A 16371-nucleotide genomic window follows, 5' to 3' on the forward strand; every position below is an offset into this window, starting at 1 on the left:
ACACTCTGGCGCTCGTCGTCATTTGTACGCATTGGGCGAAAGTGTGGATGCGGCTTAACCTTTACCGAGCGAGCAAAGTCGAACGAAGCTATAATAATAATAATGATATTATTACGTTGTATCATAGAGAAACAATAGCATAAGTAGATATCCCATGGTAAAGGACGTTTATGTCGCAACTTTTACTGTTATCTCAAGTCGATTTTTACTGTTTTGATGGGGTGAGAGTGTATGAACGGCACAATATGAGAGTCACACAGCTTCACAGGAAAGAACTACGAACTACGTGGACTATCAGTTTGAGATAACAGTAAAAGTTGCGACATAAACGCCCTTTACCATGGGATATCTACTTATGCTATTGTTTCTCTATGGTTGTATTAAACCGCATTTAATGAGCACAGCTCAAACGGTCAAATTAATATAGGGGATTTCCCTCCTATACACTGTGATTTTCAAAAATACAAATATAACTTAATCTACTCTACTCTACTTTCTCCGTCGAAGGCAACACCCATACAACATTCCTATCACCCTCCTCCTCATTCTTTTTTCTCGCTCTCTGTCTTGGCCTCCACACCCCGTTCTTCTCCCCACTCTGCCGCCACTTCTCTCTCTCACTCTCATCACTAATTTCCCCCGCTTTTCTTCGATTCACTCCACTATCATCACAGTTTTCATTGTTTTTCCTACGATCATCACCATTTTCATTGTTTTTCCTACGATTCACTCCTCCCCCACCAGCCCAACCTTTCGCCCGCCCACTTTTCCGCTTTTGTGTCGGCGTACTGCTTTTAGCTGTACTGTCTCTAGCCGCCGGATAGTCCTGTTCGTCGTCGCCACTGGCGCCACCTAGCGGCGGAAACTGGAACTCGCTGTAGTAGTGGCGGAACACGTGCTCGTGGCGGACACACTGCATTGCCGTCCAGCTGTGCTCGAAAAGCGCGGGAAATCGACTCAGCCAGTAGTCGACAAAAGAGTCTGTCGAAGAACCGACGCTCTGTTTTGCCTCTTCGGATAGCTCGCGGAGGTGGTGTTTCTGAAATAGAAAATCATGAAATTCCAGCCAAAAACGGCAGAGTAGAGCCAAAACACTTCTATAGTGAGGTCCACGTTATAATGGCAGTGTAGGATTGACAATACTGTTGCTGTCCTTTTCTATCATACAACAAAACAGATAGCGTATCTGTCTCTAGCTTTGCAATGTTGTCTGTTTGCCAGAATATTTTATTTTTACTTTTGACAGTGACTGTACAAAAGTAGACAAACAATTCTCAGTAGCCATTTTTTCACCATTCTATCAAAATTCTCTAGTGCACAAGTCGTATAATTGATTTAAAATGTATTTTTGAAACAATTAAATAATTTTTAGACATTACCGTATGAGAAACACAAATTAAAATACCTGAATTGACATTTTAAAAGTTGATAACTAACCATCCTAGACTTCATCCATGCTTCAGTTAGCCTACACGTATAGGTTAGTCCTACTCCTACCGGTATAAATAATATTGAAAGGTTATTTCAGAATTATTTCCATTGAAATTACTCATTTTAAATAGGATTTATATTTTTCTATTATTTAAAAGAAATTGGAATAGAATGCCTACCAAATAACTTATTCTATTATTTTGAAATTCAGATTGGTGTATCACAACTTTTTAAATTAGCCGCCATTTCAGGTTTGTATAGAAATAAAATCTGATCTCAGTTATGTAAGCAAATTTTTGAATAAAATTATGTAGAAATATATATTCTTGATTAATTTGACATTAAATTGATTATTTTATCAAGGAAATGATAATTATTATTAGATCATAATCAAATTTAATGGGATGAATTGAGTAACAGCTGTGTACACTCAGTGGCAAAATGGAGAGACTTGGCAACGGTTTTCTCCTATCTTTCTTCACTGCCATTATAACGTGGACCTCACTATAGTACTAAATCTCTAGTGCTTAGCTCTTAGTTATTTTACCAGCTCTAGTGCTTAGCTCTTAGCTATTTGATCAGCTCAAATTTACCTCCATCTTAAAGTACAAACAGAACAGTCAGGTCGATGTTTTTAGCTTTCACTTCGGGTCGCACTCCCGATCGACATCCATATAAAGGTGCGTACAGACTTGAGCGCAAAGAACAGACGCACTTTACGTTTCATCAGCTGATGCTACGCATATTATACAAGGTGCGGCAGAAAGGATGAACGGTTTTCAAAAAAGTAATATGTCGTTATCTATGCATAAAAAAAAACATTTATTTACAGAACAATATTCACATTATTTTACAATTTTAGAAAATTAATGTTTGAAAACAATATCTGACAGGTGACGGCCGTTTTCAGCAATGCACTTTACAAGCCGCTCTCGGAAGTTGGATTGTACTCTTTCTAACATTGCCCCGCCCCGCCCTATACCATTGGATATCTACTTATGCTATTGTTTCTCTATGCTTATATTTAGTAAAGTATCACATGCCTTTCATAATTTTCTCACCTTTGGTTTACTGATTACTTATTCTATTCTTAGTTTTATTACCATCCTTGATCTTGGAGTTTCTGACCAATTTCAAGATATTGTATTGATCCTGCATTCCAAGATTCATTGCTAAATGCATGGTCATGCATAATCAAGCGTGCACTTGCGCACGCGTTTACGTTTTTAAACGACCTAAACCATGGGATATATTCTTATTCTATGGGTTTTTTATGGTCAGACTAACCTAGTTTAATAATAGACAGTTGTCGACAGTATTCGGCTTGAGTTGACAGTGGAATTTGGAACATAAACGACCTATACCATGGGATATTTTCTTATTCTATGGTCAATACTAACCTTGTTCCGGAGCGCCCTGAGCAGATCCCTGACACTGTCACCGCGGTAGGCGCGGTACCGACGCAGTTCGGCGGCCATCTGGGCGTCGAGACGCAGCTGCCAGTCACCACCACACACAAGCCAACGGCCACCGCACTCTAATGCACGCAACGGAACACTTTCAGCCAGCTCGTCCTTCTCCACACGGTCGCTCACGTCCTAGAAATAGAACAGTAGTTGAAGTTGGCAGTAAATTAGTTTACAATTGGAATTATTCATCTAGGTAGGGTCTATCCTTTTCTTATTCATCTTCATAATTAAATCTATTTATTTATTTATTTATTCGTGGACAGAATCACAAATCATATAAATATGATTAGGAAGGAACAACAGGCTTGGCCCAAATCTATTCCATTTCCAAATTTTGATAAATTAATAAAATGTCCAAAAAATAGGTTATGTTTCTACTGTAAAACGTTCAAGTTCAATTTTCGTCCAAAAATATATATAAGCTAAACATTTTGAATTTAGAGAAATTGAAATACCAAATTAAATTCTAAATTTTAGTTTGTATATTTTTGGACTCGGAATTTGATTCAAAGTGAAGCAACATAACCTACCTTTTAGACATTGGCTTACTACTATCAAAATTCGGAAATGGAGCAGTTTTGGGCTAGGCCTGTTCATCCTTTTCCAATCATGTATTATTAGATGTGTGTATTGAAAAATGAATAAATGTTAAATAATTCATATTCATGCTTCAATTAAAAGCAGCGAAACTAGATTAAACCATAGAGATAAACCAGAAAGATATTTCATGATATAGGGGCGGTTATGTTTCAAATTTCACTGTTGACTCGAGCCGATAGTCCTATAGTGAGGTCCACGTTATAATGACAGTATTTGATCTACTTTGGTTTTGCTATCATTGTCTATCATTCGACAAAGCCAGTAATGACAGTATTTGATAAACTTTGATGTTGCTATTCTTGTCTATCGTTCGACAAAGCAGATCGTACTATCCTTTTCTAGGTCCACAACGATGCCAATTATGTTTTTGACAGTGTAGAAATATAATTAATTAAATGCAGAGAATCGGCATCGCTATTCTTCTATCTTTATCCACTGCCATTAAAACGTGGACCTCACTATAGTAGTTCTTATTGGTAAAGCTGTGACGCTGGTAGTCTATCATACTGTGCCGTTCTCAAACTCTCAACCCAACAAAACAGTAATAAAATACAGTAGTCGACAGTTATCGGCTTGATTTAACAAAAAAACGGCTTGAAATTTGCAGCATATACGACCTATAACATGGGATATCTTGTTATTCTATCTTCTCTCTATATCACCATAAATGATACAGTATCACAACGAAATGATACCGTATCACCAAACATGATACAGTGTCAATATAATATGATACCGTATCACCACACATGATACAGTATCAATATAATATGATACAGTATCATCTCAACTTGATACACAACACTATAAATTGATACAAAACGTCCACATTTTGAATGAATTCTAAAAACCAGGGGATGGATAATATGTTATTATGCTATCTTTTCTTCATGGTACTAAAGAGGTGTCTCATCTCATTGTTTCACACCAGTGTCCAGACCACATATTACACCACAGTACTCTCATCAGGAATAATAACAATGACTGAAAATTTTGTGAATTGAGGAACTACAAGAATTAACCTACTTCGGACTATGTGTTATCTAAATATGGGAGAGGAATAATACAATGTTACCTTATTTTTCCTCTCCCTATCATTTTGATAATGTACTTATTGTATAAATGAATAACTGCCTCACGACAGTATGCTTGTTTGCTCCATATCGTCTTATGCTATCTTTCCTCTATGACTAAACACAGCTGTCTAAATCAATGTTACCTCCAGTTCTTATTGAACTCAATGTGTATGTGCCGAATGCAATACATTCCATGTCAATAAGCTCCTTTATATCTAATAAGATCCTGGAAACCTTAGAACATAAACGACCTATACCATGGGATATCTTCTTATGCCATCTTTTCTTTATGACTAAACAAAGCTGTCTAAATCAATGTTACCTTCAGTTCTTCATAATGTGCCGCATGCCAGCTCTATATTCCCTGTAGATGAGCTCCTTTATATCTAATAAGTGTCCTGGAAACCTTAGGCTAGGCGCACACCAGTTAGTCAAGACAAGACATGATCAGACAAGTTTAGACATAATATTTCACATTGTTGCTTATGATCCAACTCACACTGATTAGTTATTGCAATTATACATGTCTTCATAAGCAACTATGTGAGGTATTGTGACTAAACGTGTCTGATTATGTCATGTTTTGCCTTGACTAACGGGTGTGCGCCAAGCCTTAGAGCATAAACGACCTATACCATGGGATATCTTCTTATGCTATCTTTTAAATATGACTAAACACAGCCGCCTGAGCTTAATGTGTATCTTTATTCTTTACTGATTCATACAATAAGTACATAATCAAAGTGATAGTTAGAGAATAAATAAAGTAACCTTGTGCTATTCCTCTCCCAAATTTAGATAAGGTTACACATAGTCCGAAATTGGTTATTTTCAAAATTTAAAATTTCAATTTAAGAAACATCGTATATGAGCTTCAATATTGGCTATTTAGACACACCCAATAGCTTTAATTTTGCTGTGGATTCAACAAGTATAATGCCAGTGGAAGAATGTGGATTCTTGGGAATCAATGTTGATGTAAGACTGAAGTGGAACAGTCACATTGATCAGGTGGTAAAAAAGCACAATGCAGCGGGGTTTGCAATATCAAGATTGATAAGGGAGGTGGACCAGAGAATAGTTCGAATAGCGTACTATGGATATTTTCAGCCAGCTCTAACGTATGGCCTGATATTCTGGGGTGCGGCACCCGCTTCATTGATGGCCTTCAGAGTACAAAAACGGCTACTGAGAATGATGTTTAGGAAGCCACCAAGAACCCCATGCAAAGAGTTATTCAGGGAAGCTGAAATCCTGCTGTTGCCATGTCTGTATATCTTGGAGGCTGCATTGTATGGATTTTCCCGCAAGGACGAGTGGACTACAGGCGCTACCGAACATGGCTACAACACACGGACAAGGAATATGCTGAGACTCCAACCTCAAAGAACAAGATTTTTTGAAGCTAAGCCAGAGCATGTCAGTCGAAGGATCTTAAACGCACTACCAGTGGAAATTCTCGATACTTCAAATAGAAGAACATTCAAGAGACTACTGAGGAGTTGGCTACAAGAGAGATGTTTCTACAGTTTACTGGAGTTTTTCTCATATACAGTGTGAGAAATAAACCTAAGTGAAATATTATAATAGTTAAGATGATGTCATCTTTATTTTTTGGACTTCAAATATCCACGGAGGTTTTGATGACCTGACAGATTGTATGATTTTATTGTAACTGACAAATGCGAAACATTTAATGTAAAATGTACATGCATGAATAAATATTATTATTATTAATTCTTATATTTAGTAAAGTATCACATGCCTTTCATTGTTTTCTCACCTTTGGCTTGCTGATTACTTATTCTATTCTTAGTTTTATTACCATCCTAGATCTCAAAGTTGTTGGCCATTTTCAAGATTATTGTGTTGATCCTGCATTCCAAGCATCATTGCTTGAACTGAATCAGATGATTCCTAAGACCTTATCTGAAACCTTATGTGTAACCATAGTCAGAAATAGGTTAAGTCTTTTAGTTCTTCACTGCACAACATTTAGGGCCGGTTTCCGAGCTCGGATTTTAGCCAAGTTCTAGACTTTAAACAGCTGGAGCCAGAAAATTGGCTTTCCGGAACGGGGCGTAGTCGCAGTCACGTTTAAATTAAATTTCGAGAAACTAGAAAATTGAACACAAAATTAAATAAAGAGAAAATATTGTAAAGTCTCAGCTATTTTGAATTATTTAGCAATGTTTCATTTCGTCAAGGAAAAACATTTCCTTAATAGAAATGAGAAAGGAAGGATTTACTTTGCTGAACTATTTACTGCGACTACGCCCCGTTTTGGAAAGCCAATTTTCTGACTCCAGCTGTTTAAAGTCTAGAACTTGGCTAAGTCCCGACCTCAGAAACCGGCCCTTACAGTCCTTAATTATTTTCACAAAGTAGATTTTTAAATTCAGATGCTTCAAAACCAAATATAGAGAAATATTTCACATTATTATCACTAAAATAGGAAACATTTCACATTATTAAAGGAATAATTTTGCAGGAGCAAATAAAACTTGATATTCTAAAAGAATATTAATTCTGTCAAAAAGTGTTCACGTGACAAACCTGTAGGAAAGCGAGAATAGTGGCCTTGTCCCAGAAGACAGGGTGGCGGCTGACTGCGTGGACGGGGGGGCGCTCCCCTGGCTCAGCCAACACCATCAACTCAATCAGCGACCGCCAGGGGCGCCACTCCTGCTCGCCCGACACTGCTGATAAACTAAAAAAAAATCAAACATTTCATACGATAAAAACTCTGATAATTTTTTTTTCTAATTTAGAGCCGTTTGCACAGTCAAAGCTTGAACTGAATATAAAAACAGATGGCGGCTTGAACTCAAATGGAACAGATGAAAATTACTGAGATATTGCAATTATTCAAAATAATTTTTAAATAGTAGCGCTCATTGAATTTCCGTCTAGCTGTTTGCCCTGTTGTCAATATTTGCAGTAGCAGAAATCTTCGGGGTGATTTACAGCATTTAATTTGGATTTTCGTTTAATATTATTATCAAATGAAACACACTATAACGAACAAGAATTAATATGGATTTAATCCAGTTTAGAATGAATTTCAGTTTATAAACTGATACTGTGCAAACGGCACTTACAGTATTATCTTTCATGAACATAATTCATATGCTGGGGTTCTTATTGCTTTGTAATATATCTTTATACAGTGACACAGAATAAAGGGAACTTTTAAAAACGCCATAAAACATTAGTGGGAAGAGCAAAAATGATTTTATTCAAACAAATGTAAAGTTCAAGACTTGCCATTTAAGAATTATTAATAACATCTATCACTTTTTGACAATTACTTCTACAAGATGGCTTCCTCCTGAACGAATACACTCTTGAAACCTGTGTTGAGATTCCTGAATGATTGCTGCAACATTTCAGCAGGGATATTGTTAATTTCATTTTGAATTGTCTGTTATGATTCAACCACAGATATTGGTCAAGTTGTGAAAACGTTTGATTTGAGATAGCTTTACAAACAGAAAATCGCAGGTGTACAGATCATGGGACCAGGAAACGCAACCTAATCGTGAGATTACGCGGTTACTAGACAATACTCACTCGCACAGTCGCCATTAAATGACGTGTAGGGTGGATTTCACTCACAATTTCATCAATAATTATGAATTAATTAAAAATAAAAACATAATTAAAAATTAAATCCGCAATATCCCAGATGAGATGTTGCAGCGATCAATGATGAATTGTCAACACAGATTTCAAGAGTGTATTCGTTCAGGAGGAAGCCATCTTGAAGAAGTAATTGTCAAAGAGAGATAGATGTTATAAATAATTCTCAAATGGCAAGTCTTGAACTTTACATTAGTTCGAATGAAACCATTTTTGCCCTTCCCACTAATGTTTTATTGCGTTTTTAAAAGTTCCCGTTATTCTGTGTCACCCTGTATTTATATATCTGTATAAATACAGATATAATCAGCTGATGAAAAGCGAAATGCGCGTGTTCGCTAGCACCGAACAGTGGAGAAAGATAGAAGAACAACGTTGCCGAACCTCTGTCTTGTCAATGCCTTCTATAGACGGTAGCTGATACAGGTTTATTGATGTAATATTAACTGTTCATTCTCATTTAAAATAACCTATTATATTTTATCAAGCAAGAAATGATATTTTTCAATGATTTCATATTGAATTTTAATGATTAGGATTAAATATTCAGTTAATCAATTATTAATTCTACATTGTTAGAAGACGATCTGGCAACAGAGCAAAGCGAGAAAGAGATAGCACTATCAGCTTTGTTGAACGATAGACAAGGATAGCAATACTATTGCCAATCAAACACTGTCATTATAACGTGGACTTCACCATAAAAACAGGGACCAAGTCTCTAAGAGCTTTTGTTAGTTTGTTAGAAATGCTAGGGAGGTAATAGCTCAAATAATAGAGCTTTCGCTAGGAAATATTCGCTGGAGATGGATGTGAACATGGAAATTTGATGAATAAATATTATACCTAAGAGAATGAGGTTGACTTACTCATAATCTGACGAGAGGATGTTGGCCTGCCTCCTTAGTGGATCTCCGAACGGATGTTTTCCTTTGCTAAGTACGTAGTAGAAGACACATCCTAGAGAGAATATGTCCACTGAGCATGTCTGCAAATGAGAAAAACAAATCTATTAGAACAAATCTTTATATTTTAATCATCGTCATATTTTAATCATAACCATGATTAGGGGAAGTATACAAATATGCTGAGAAGCTACTGTGAATCTTGGCCTTTATTTTCCAAAGAATAGAATAATACAATACATAGAATAATATCGAGGACCGAACTTTGCTCTGGAGTACAAAATCATAAAAAAATTATAACGAAAGAAGAAATTATAATAACATTATTATAGTTCATACAGAAATGTTCTAGCCTATCTAATCACAGTGAATTGAGATTAATTCCCAGAGGAATGCAAAAATTTCCCTCACAAAGGCCCGGTTGCACAAAAGCCGGTTAAATTTTAATCCTGATTAATTTCACGTGAATCAAATCAGAGAAGATCATTTCAAAAAGATGGTTCTACTGGAGTAATAAGGAATAAAAATAACCCGGCTTTTTGCAACCGGCACTAAGTACCTGATTGAATGATTACAAAAGTTCAACAGCTGGGTCATAATTTTGACACAATCCCACACACATGAACTCGCTCACTCACTTCCATCATCAACAGACGACGAAATAATTATTATCAGCTGTTTTTCCAAGGATGAATAATAATAATTATCCTTTCAATGTCCTTCGGCGAGTTTTCCCAAGGGATGAGACCTAGTACAATCGAAGTTTTATATTATAAACCTAATAAGTTATGTTCTGAACTTCGTGAGAATAGTTAGAGCCGTTTTCGAGATCCGGTGAAATACAAACATATAAACATCTAAACAGGAATTGCTCGTTTAATAGTATAGGATAATACATAGGCTACAAAGGGTAAGTTACAGCAACGCAATAAATATTCAAATTGAAAAAGCAATAATTTGATTGTATGGTATGAGATGTGGTCGGTGTTACCATGAAACCTGGTTCTGTATTATGAATTAATTTTTGAATATATATTATAGAGGTATTGACAATATCAACGTCTTATTCTTCCAATAATAAAGCAATACATAATAGTGGGAATTATCCCCACTACTTTAATAACACCATTATTATTATTACTGAAAATGATGTACCGGGTGAGCATAAATTATTGAACACATTTCATAGGTGAATAAAAAAATAACAAATGAGTGTACTTACATGAATATTGATTTATTGAAAAGCCAATTTCAAATAGTTTTATTTAGAACACATGAAAAGTTCAACAAATTTCTACATGAGCACCTTTTGTTGCACGTAAAATATCTAGACGATATTCAATTTCACGCCATACATTGTCGATTATTTCTGGAGTGATGTCCTGAATTACGGCTACAATTCTTCGTTTTAGTTCGTCAATATTACGTAGCTTCGTTGCATACACCTTATTTTTGACAAATCCCCAAAGGAAGAAATCGAGTGGTGTAATATCAGGGGATCGAGGAGGCCAGGAAATCGGTCCATCGCGGCCAATCCAACGTTCAGGAAATTGTTCATCCAGGTAATTTCGAACATGTAGACCCCAATGTGGAGGTGCCCCATCTTGTTCGTAGTAAACATCCATTTGATTTGTGGTACTGCATACTCTTGTAGCATGTCAAGATACGAAGCACTAGTCACGGTAGGCTCGGCGAAAAAGAACGGGCCGATAACGCCATATGCAGCCAACGCACACCAAACATTAACCTTGGGGCTATCACGTTCAACCTCTTGAACAACATGAGGGTTTTCGCTACCCCAAATCCGACAATTATGACGGTTAACAACACCGTTGACATGGAAGGTAGCTTCGTCAGAGAAGATAACCTTTCTTAAAAAATCATTATCTTCTTCAACTTTGTTCAGAATTTCGACAGCGAAATTGTACCGGCGTGGTTTATCGTCTTCTTTAATGTTATGCAACAATTGAATTTTGTACGCATGCAATTTTAGGCGTTTGTGTAGCACTTTCACAATTGTCGACTGCGGTATGCCAAGTTCTAAACTCGCACGACGAGTCGATTTACTTGGGCTTCTCAGAAATGCTTCCCTTACTCGATCGACTACTTCCTCGGATACAGTAGGCCTGCCAGCACCTTTCACGTGCAAAACATTTCCTGTGTCTTTAAATTGTTGATATCAACGTTTAATGGAGTTGTTAGGAGGATCACGGCCATACTCTAAACGAAAACGTCTTTGAACAGTAATAACCGATTTGCTTTCGTGAAACCACAGAACGCACATAGCTTTCTCCTGCACGGTAGCCATTGCTCAACTGAGGCTCTGTCACCCCTACCATTGAGCCGACTGTGTTTCGATGAAGGTCATCACAAATTATAGCAGGTACACCAACGTTTGCCACAAAAATAGGCGCGCTACTATTATTTGATATTTTTTTATTCACCTATGAAATGTGTTCAATAATTTATGCTCACCCGGTATTATTCTATAATATTATGTTGTATTATTCTATTCTATTCACTATGGAAATTGAATTGAGAAAAACTTGGATTGGATTTTACTGACCGTAGGCCGATTATTGAGAAGCATTTCGGGCGCAATCCATCCATCAGTGCCGGTCACCCCGGAAGTCCGCGAGAACGAAGTGCGCCCCAGCTGCAGCTTCTTGCAGAGTCCAAAGTCGGAGATCATGGCACGCACTCTTGACTTCCCCTGGCCACCCGCACCCCCAGCAGACAACAGCACGTTGTGCGGTTTGATGTCACGGTGCACTGTCAAACGAAAAAAGGAATAGAAATATCATCAATGGAAGAGAAATTCTCACTTCTACAAAACTGATAGTACAGATGGAGAGAGCTAGATGCAAATTTCAATGTTTAAATTTGAAATAAGGAGTTTTAAACGTATCAATTCTTTGGAGACGCTGACTACAGTCAAATGAAATAGAAACCATATTGAACAGTAAAACAGTAACTGATGGACAAGTTTTCTATTAAAGTTAGAAATTCCTCAATATGAAGAAAACCTCATACAAGGAAGGATAAATGACGAAAAATATGATGGTTTCTTGATTCAATTGGAGCTGTGATGTATTAACAACATTATTTTGATATTTCAAACGACATTCATTCATATTGAATGAAAAAGACTAAGAAATTGTCAAAAACCACAGATTTATTGATACTTAGAAAGACCGGTTTCGGTTCGGTCTCAAAGAGATTGACAATGGTGTAATAATCGAAACCGGTCTTTCTAAGTATCAATAAATCTGTGGTTTTGACAATTTCTTAGTCTTTTCATTCAATATGAATAATTACCACAATATCAACTTCTCAACTACACAAAAAGTGACATTCGTTCAATTATTTGCATCATAATAGACTGTAAGTCATTGTTTAAAACATCACAATAGTGTGAACAAATAATTTGGTTTCCTGTCTACAGTGAATACAAATAAATACAGATATAATTTGGATTTCTTTATGGCCTTCTCCACATGAGATAGCATCTCTTCAAGATAAAATGAAACGTACAATACAATCAATATTACAAACTTACCAATGTTGAGATTGTGCAAATGCATGAGCCCAGCTGTTGACTGCTTCAGAACCTCTTCGGGAGAAATTGCATCGGTGAATCTATTCCTTTCAACATAGTCCTGAAAAATTTCATTAATATCCGTGAAAACAAAGTAAACCAATTTATTACTTTAAAAAACACTGGAATAACATTCAAAATCTATTATACCAAGTGGATAAAAGGAAGTCAGGTGGAGAAGAAGGTTGAGTAGGGGTGAGAGGGAGAGGAGAAGAACGAGAAGGAGAAGCTGAAGAAGAGGAGCTACAGGAAAAGAATCAGAAGATGGATAACATTGAGAAGGATGACCTGGAGAAGTGAGAGAGAATTGAGACGGAGCTGGAGGAGAAAGATAAGGAAAAGGAGAAGCTAGAGAAGGAGAAGCAAGTAGAAGAAGAGAAGGGAGGAAGGAGCTGAAGAAGAGGAGCTACAGAAAAGGAAACAGAAGATGGATAACATTTAGAAGGATGAACTGGAGAAATGAGAGAGAATTGAGACGGAGCTGAAGAAGAAAGAGATTGAAAAGGAGGAGCTGGTGGAGGAGAAGAAGGAAAAGGAGAAGCTGGAGAAGGAGAAGCAAGAGAAATAGAAGCGGCGAGAGAGAAGATCATCTACAGGAAAAGAAACAGAAGCTGGAGAAGAAGGTAAAGGAGAAGCTGGAAAGGAGAAGAAAAATAAAATAAGAGCTCGAGTTTGCTCCTTTTTTGGAAAAGTAGTTGCTAATGTTTCATTCTGTAGAATGTTTCCATTATTGCAGATAAATTGAATAATTTATTGATTTTTTGTAATTTATGAGGATTGAAAAAAAGGAGGAGTAGCTAAAGAAGGAGAAGGAGGAGCAAGAGGATGAGAAGAAGAAGCGAGCTAGAGGAAAAGAAACAGAAGCTCGAGAAGAAGATTGATTCATTGATTGATTGACTGCCTTAAATTCTTCGCCTTGGAATTTGGGGCGGAATTGGGGCGCAGCCGGCTGTCTCTCCCACTTAACCCTCCTATACAAAAGAAGAAGGAGAAGAGGAAGAGGAAGGAGGAGGGGAAAAAGGAGGAGGTGAAGAAGGTGAAGGAGGAGGTGAAGAAGAAGGTGAAGGAGGAAAAGAAGAAGAAAGAGGAGGAGAAGAAGGAAAAGGAGGAGAAGAAGAAAAAGAAGCGGAAAAAGAATATGGAAAATACGAAAGATGACTAATAAACAAGAAACAATCAAACATTTTGCCTGACCTGTAGTGTTGCAGCACATAGCTCCAGTGCAATATAGCGGAACTGAGCATCCTGTTCAGTGCAGAAGTAGCGCACCACATTGGGATGAGCGTCCGACTCACGGAGCATGCGCACTTCACGGTCGGCCAATGTGAAACAGTCGGGCAGGAGTCGTTTCACGGCCACATCTCTGGCGTCGAATTGTCCTCTGAAACACGCAACATTTCAAATTCAAATCAATCAGAGATTGACATACACTATTTTGTGATATTAAACACCGACATGCAGTCAATTATTAAATGAATAATCGATTTAGTTAACCTAATGACTGGAGTGATTTCGGTTTCTGGAACCCATTTTCAAAAGTCACCCATACCATAGAGAAACAATAGCATAAGTAGATATCCCATGGTATAGGGCGTTTATGCCTCAACTTTTACTGTTATCTTTATTCTTTTATTCATTTATACAATAAGTACATTATCAAAATGATAGAGAGAGGAAAAATAAGGTAACCTTGTGCTATTCCTCTCCCAAATTTAGATAACACATAGTCTGAAATAGGTTAAGTCTTGTAGTACTTCAATTCTATTGTATCTCAAGCCGATAAATCATGTAGTTCTTTCCCGTGAAGCTGTGTGACGCTGGTAGTCTCTCATACTGTGCCGTTCATACACTCTCACCCCAACAAAACAGTAAAAATCGACAACAATCGACAGTAATCGGCTTGAGTTAACAGTAAAAGTTGCGACATAAACGCCGAATACCATTGGATATCTACTTAAACTATTGTTTATCTATGTCTATATAGAGTGTCATTAAGCTGCGTACAGAATTTTGCACCACGAACAAGCGCATTTCACTTATCATCAGCTGATTATATATGTATTTGTACAGAAACGCTAGGATACAGTTATAAGGCACGCCGCAAAGTAGACCCACGCTAATCCACGAAAAGCAACCCACGCCGTGGGATGTTTTGTAAACCATTGCTATAGAATTATTCATAATCAATCAGCTGACAAGTGGATTATTCATTGCATGTATTATTATCATTACACAGATGTGTCTGGAGAAGCCTAGCAATGGTTTACGAAACATCCCACGGCGTGGGTTGCTTTTCGTGGATTAGCGTGGGTCTACTTTGCGGCGGGCCTAATAAGCTTAGCATCAGCTGATACAGTTATAATAAGCTCAGCATCAGCTGATAGAAAAGGAAATGCGCGTGTTCGTGACACATGTGTCTGTACGCAGCTCTACATTGCATTTCAGAATGAATTAAAATGAACATAATTTTTGCGACATTAATATAATTCACACTTCTCTAACAGTTCTAACACAGTACATTTTTAAGACGGTAAAAGTCAGTGAAAATTATAGAACTATAGAGTTGCCAAGTCTCTGTATTTCCACCGCCCTCTAGAGTAGATGACCTGATTCAAGTCATCCCAGTATATCTGATAATTATTGATAAAAACAATATAAAACTTGTAGTACCTGTTAAATCTCACTTACCGTTTTCCACTTTTTAGGTTACCTATTTATTTTGTTCTTAGGTTAATAGACGATGTTGTTTTTCTATCAGCTGTTATTTTGTTTTTAATGTCTGCCACTCAATGCCTTTTGTATCGCAGTTGAGAATTCATGGCAGCTTGTAGTTTCGTTTTTGTCTCAATTTTGTCTTTTAAATATTTAATTATTATTTAACGAAAATCCTAAATAAATGCTGTAAATCACCCCGAAGACCTCTGCTACTGCAGACATTGACAACAGGGTTAACAGCTAGATGGAAATTCGATGAGAACTACTATCCAAAAATTAGTTGCCAGCCCGGGAATCGAACCCGGTACCTCCCAATTGCCGGTCAGGAACTCTTACCCTTACACCAAACTGACAATCTCTGGATAGCAGCGCTCATTTTATACGAAGCCATAGCGGCCAACCAGTTACAGATAGAATTAAATAAAAATTATCTATTTAAACTAAATAAATGCATTCTCTATTTAATTCCATCTGTTTTAGATATTTTTATAGATAAATTATCCATATTCACTTTTTGTAATCATTTTCAATTATATTTTACAAATAGATTGTCTCTCATTATATTAGTGTGATCTTCAGTTATGTGTTGACAGCATTTTGAGTCACATAGTCTTTTCATTTTTTTGTTGTTTTGTTGGTTCCGAGCCTAAAACTTTACTTCGTTCTTCCGGCTGTGTTCCTGTCTCTTGTGTACTAATTTTTCGAAGTCCCAAATGTTTCTTCAAAACTTCAAGTATTTCTATGAAGTATGGTCACTGTTAGCATTGATTTCGACAGATCAATCTGCGCTATACATCTCGCCGTTCACCGTTTCAAAATTAATTCATTAGTTATTGTTTTATCTCCATTCCAAGTTTTCATGTGCGTCACAACCTAGCAGTGTACATGAAACCTTTAGTGTTGAAACCTCTTCATTCATTCAGTGTTAAATCCAA

The 16371-nt window shown here is 36.9% G+C and overlaps 1 protein-coding gene across 1 annotated transcript in view; it reads right to left on the reverse strand.

The window, feature by feature from the left end:
* Positions 1-258: 258 nt before the first annotated feature.
* LOC111052309 (serine/threonine-protein kinase/endoribonuclease IRE1) overlaps positions 259-16371 on the reverse strand; it is a 44386-nt gene continuing 28273 nt past the window's right edge. The window contains 7 exon segments of the mRNA XM_039435029.1: positions 259-1039; positions 2832-3029; positions 7133-7286; positions 9088-9206; positions 11690-11895; positions 12683-12782; positions 13916-14102. Of these exon segments, the coding sequence (XP_039290963.1) occupies positions 485-1039; positions 2832-3029; positions 7133-7286; positions 9088-9206; positions 11690-11895; positions 12683-12782; positions 13916-14102 (1519 nt within the window). The 3' untranslated portion in view covers positions 259-484.

This window comes from Nilaparvata lugens, chromosome 8, assembly GCF_014356525.2.
Source record: "Nilaparvata lugens isolate BPH chromosome 8, ASM1435652v1, whole genome shotgun sequence".
Lineage (NCBI taxonomy): Eukaryota > Metazoa > Arthropoda > Insecta > Hemiptera > Delphacidae > Nilaparvata > Nilaparvata lugens.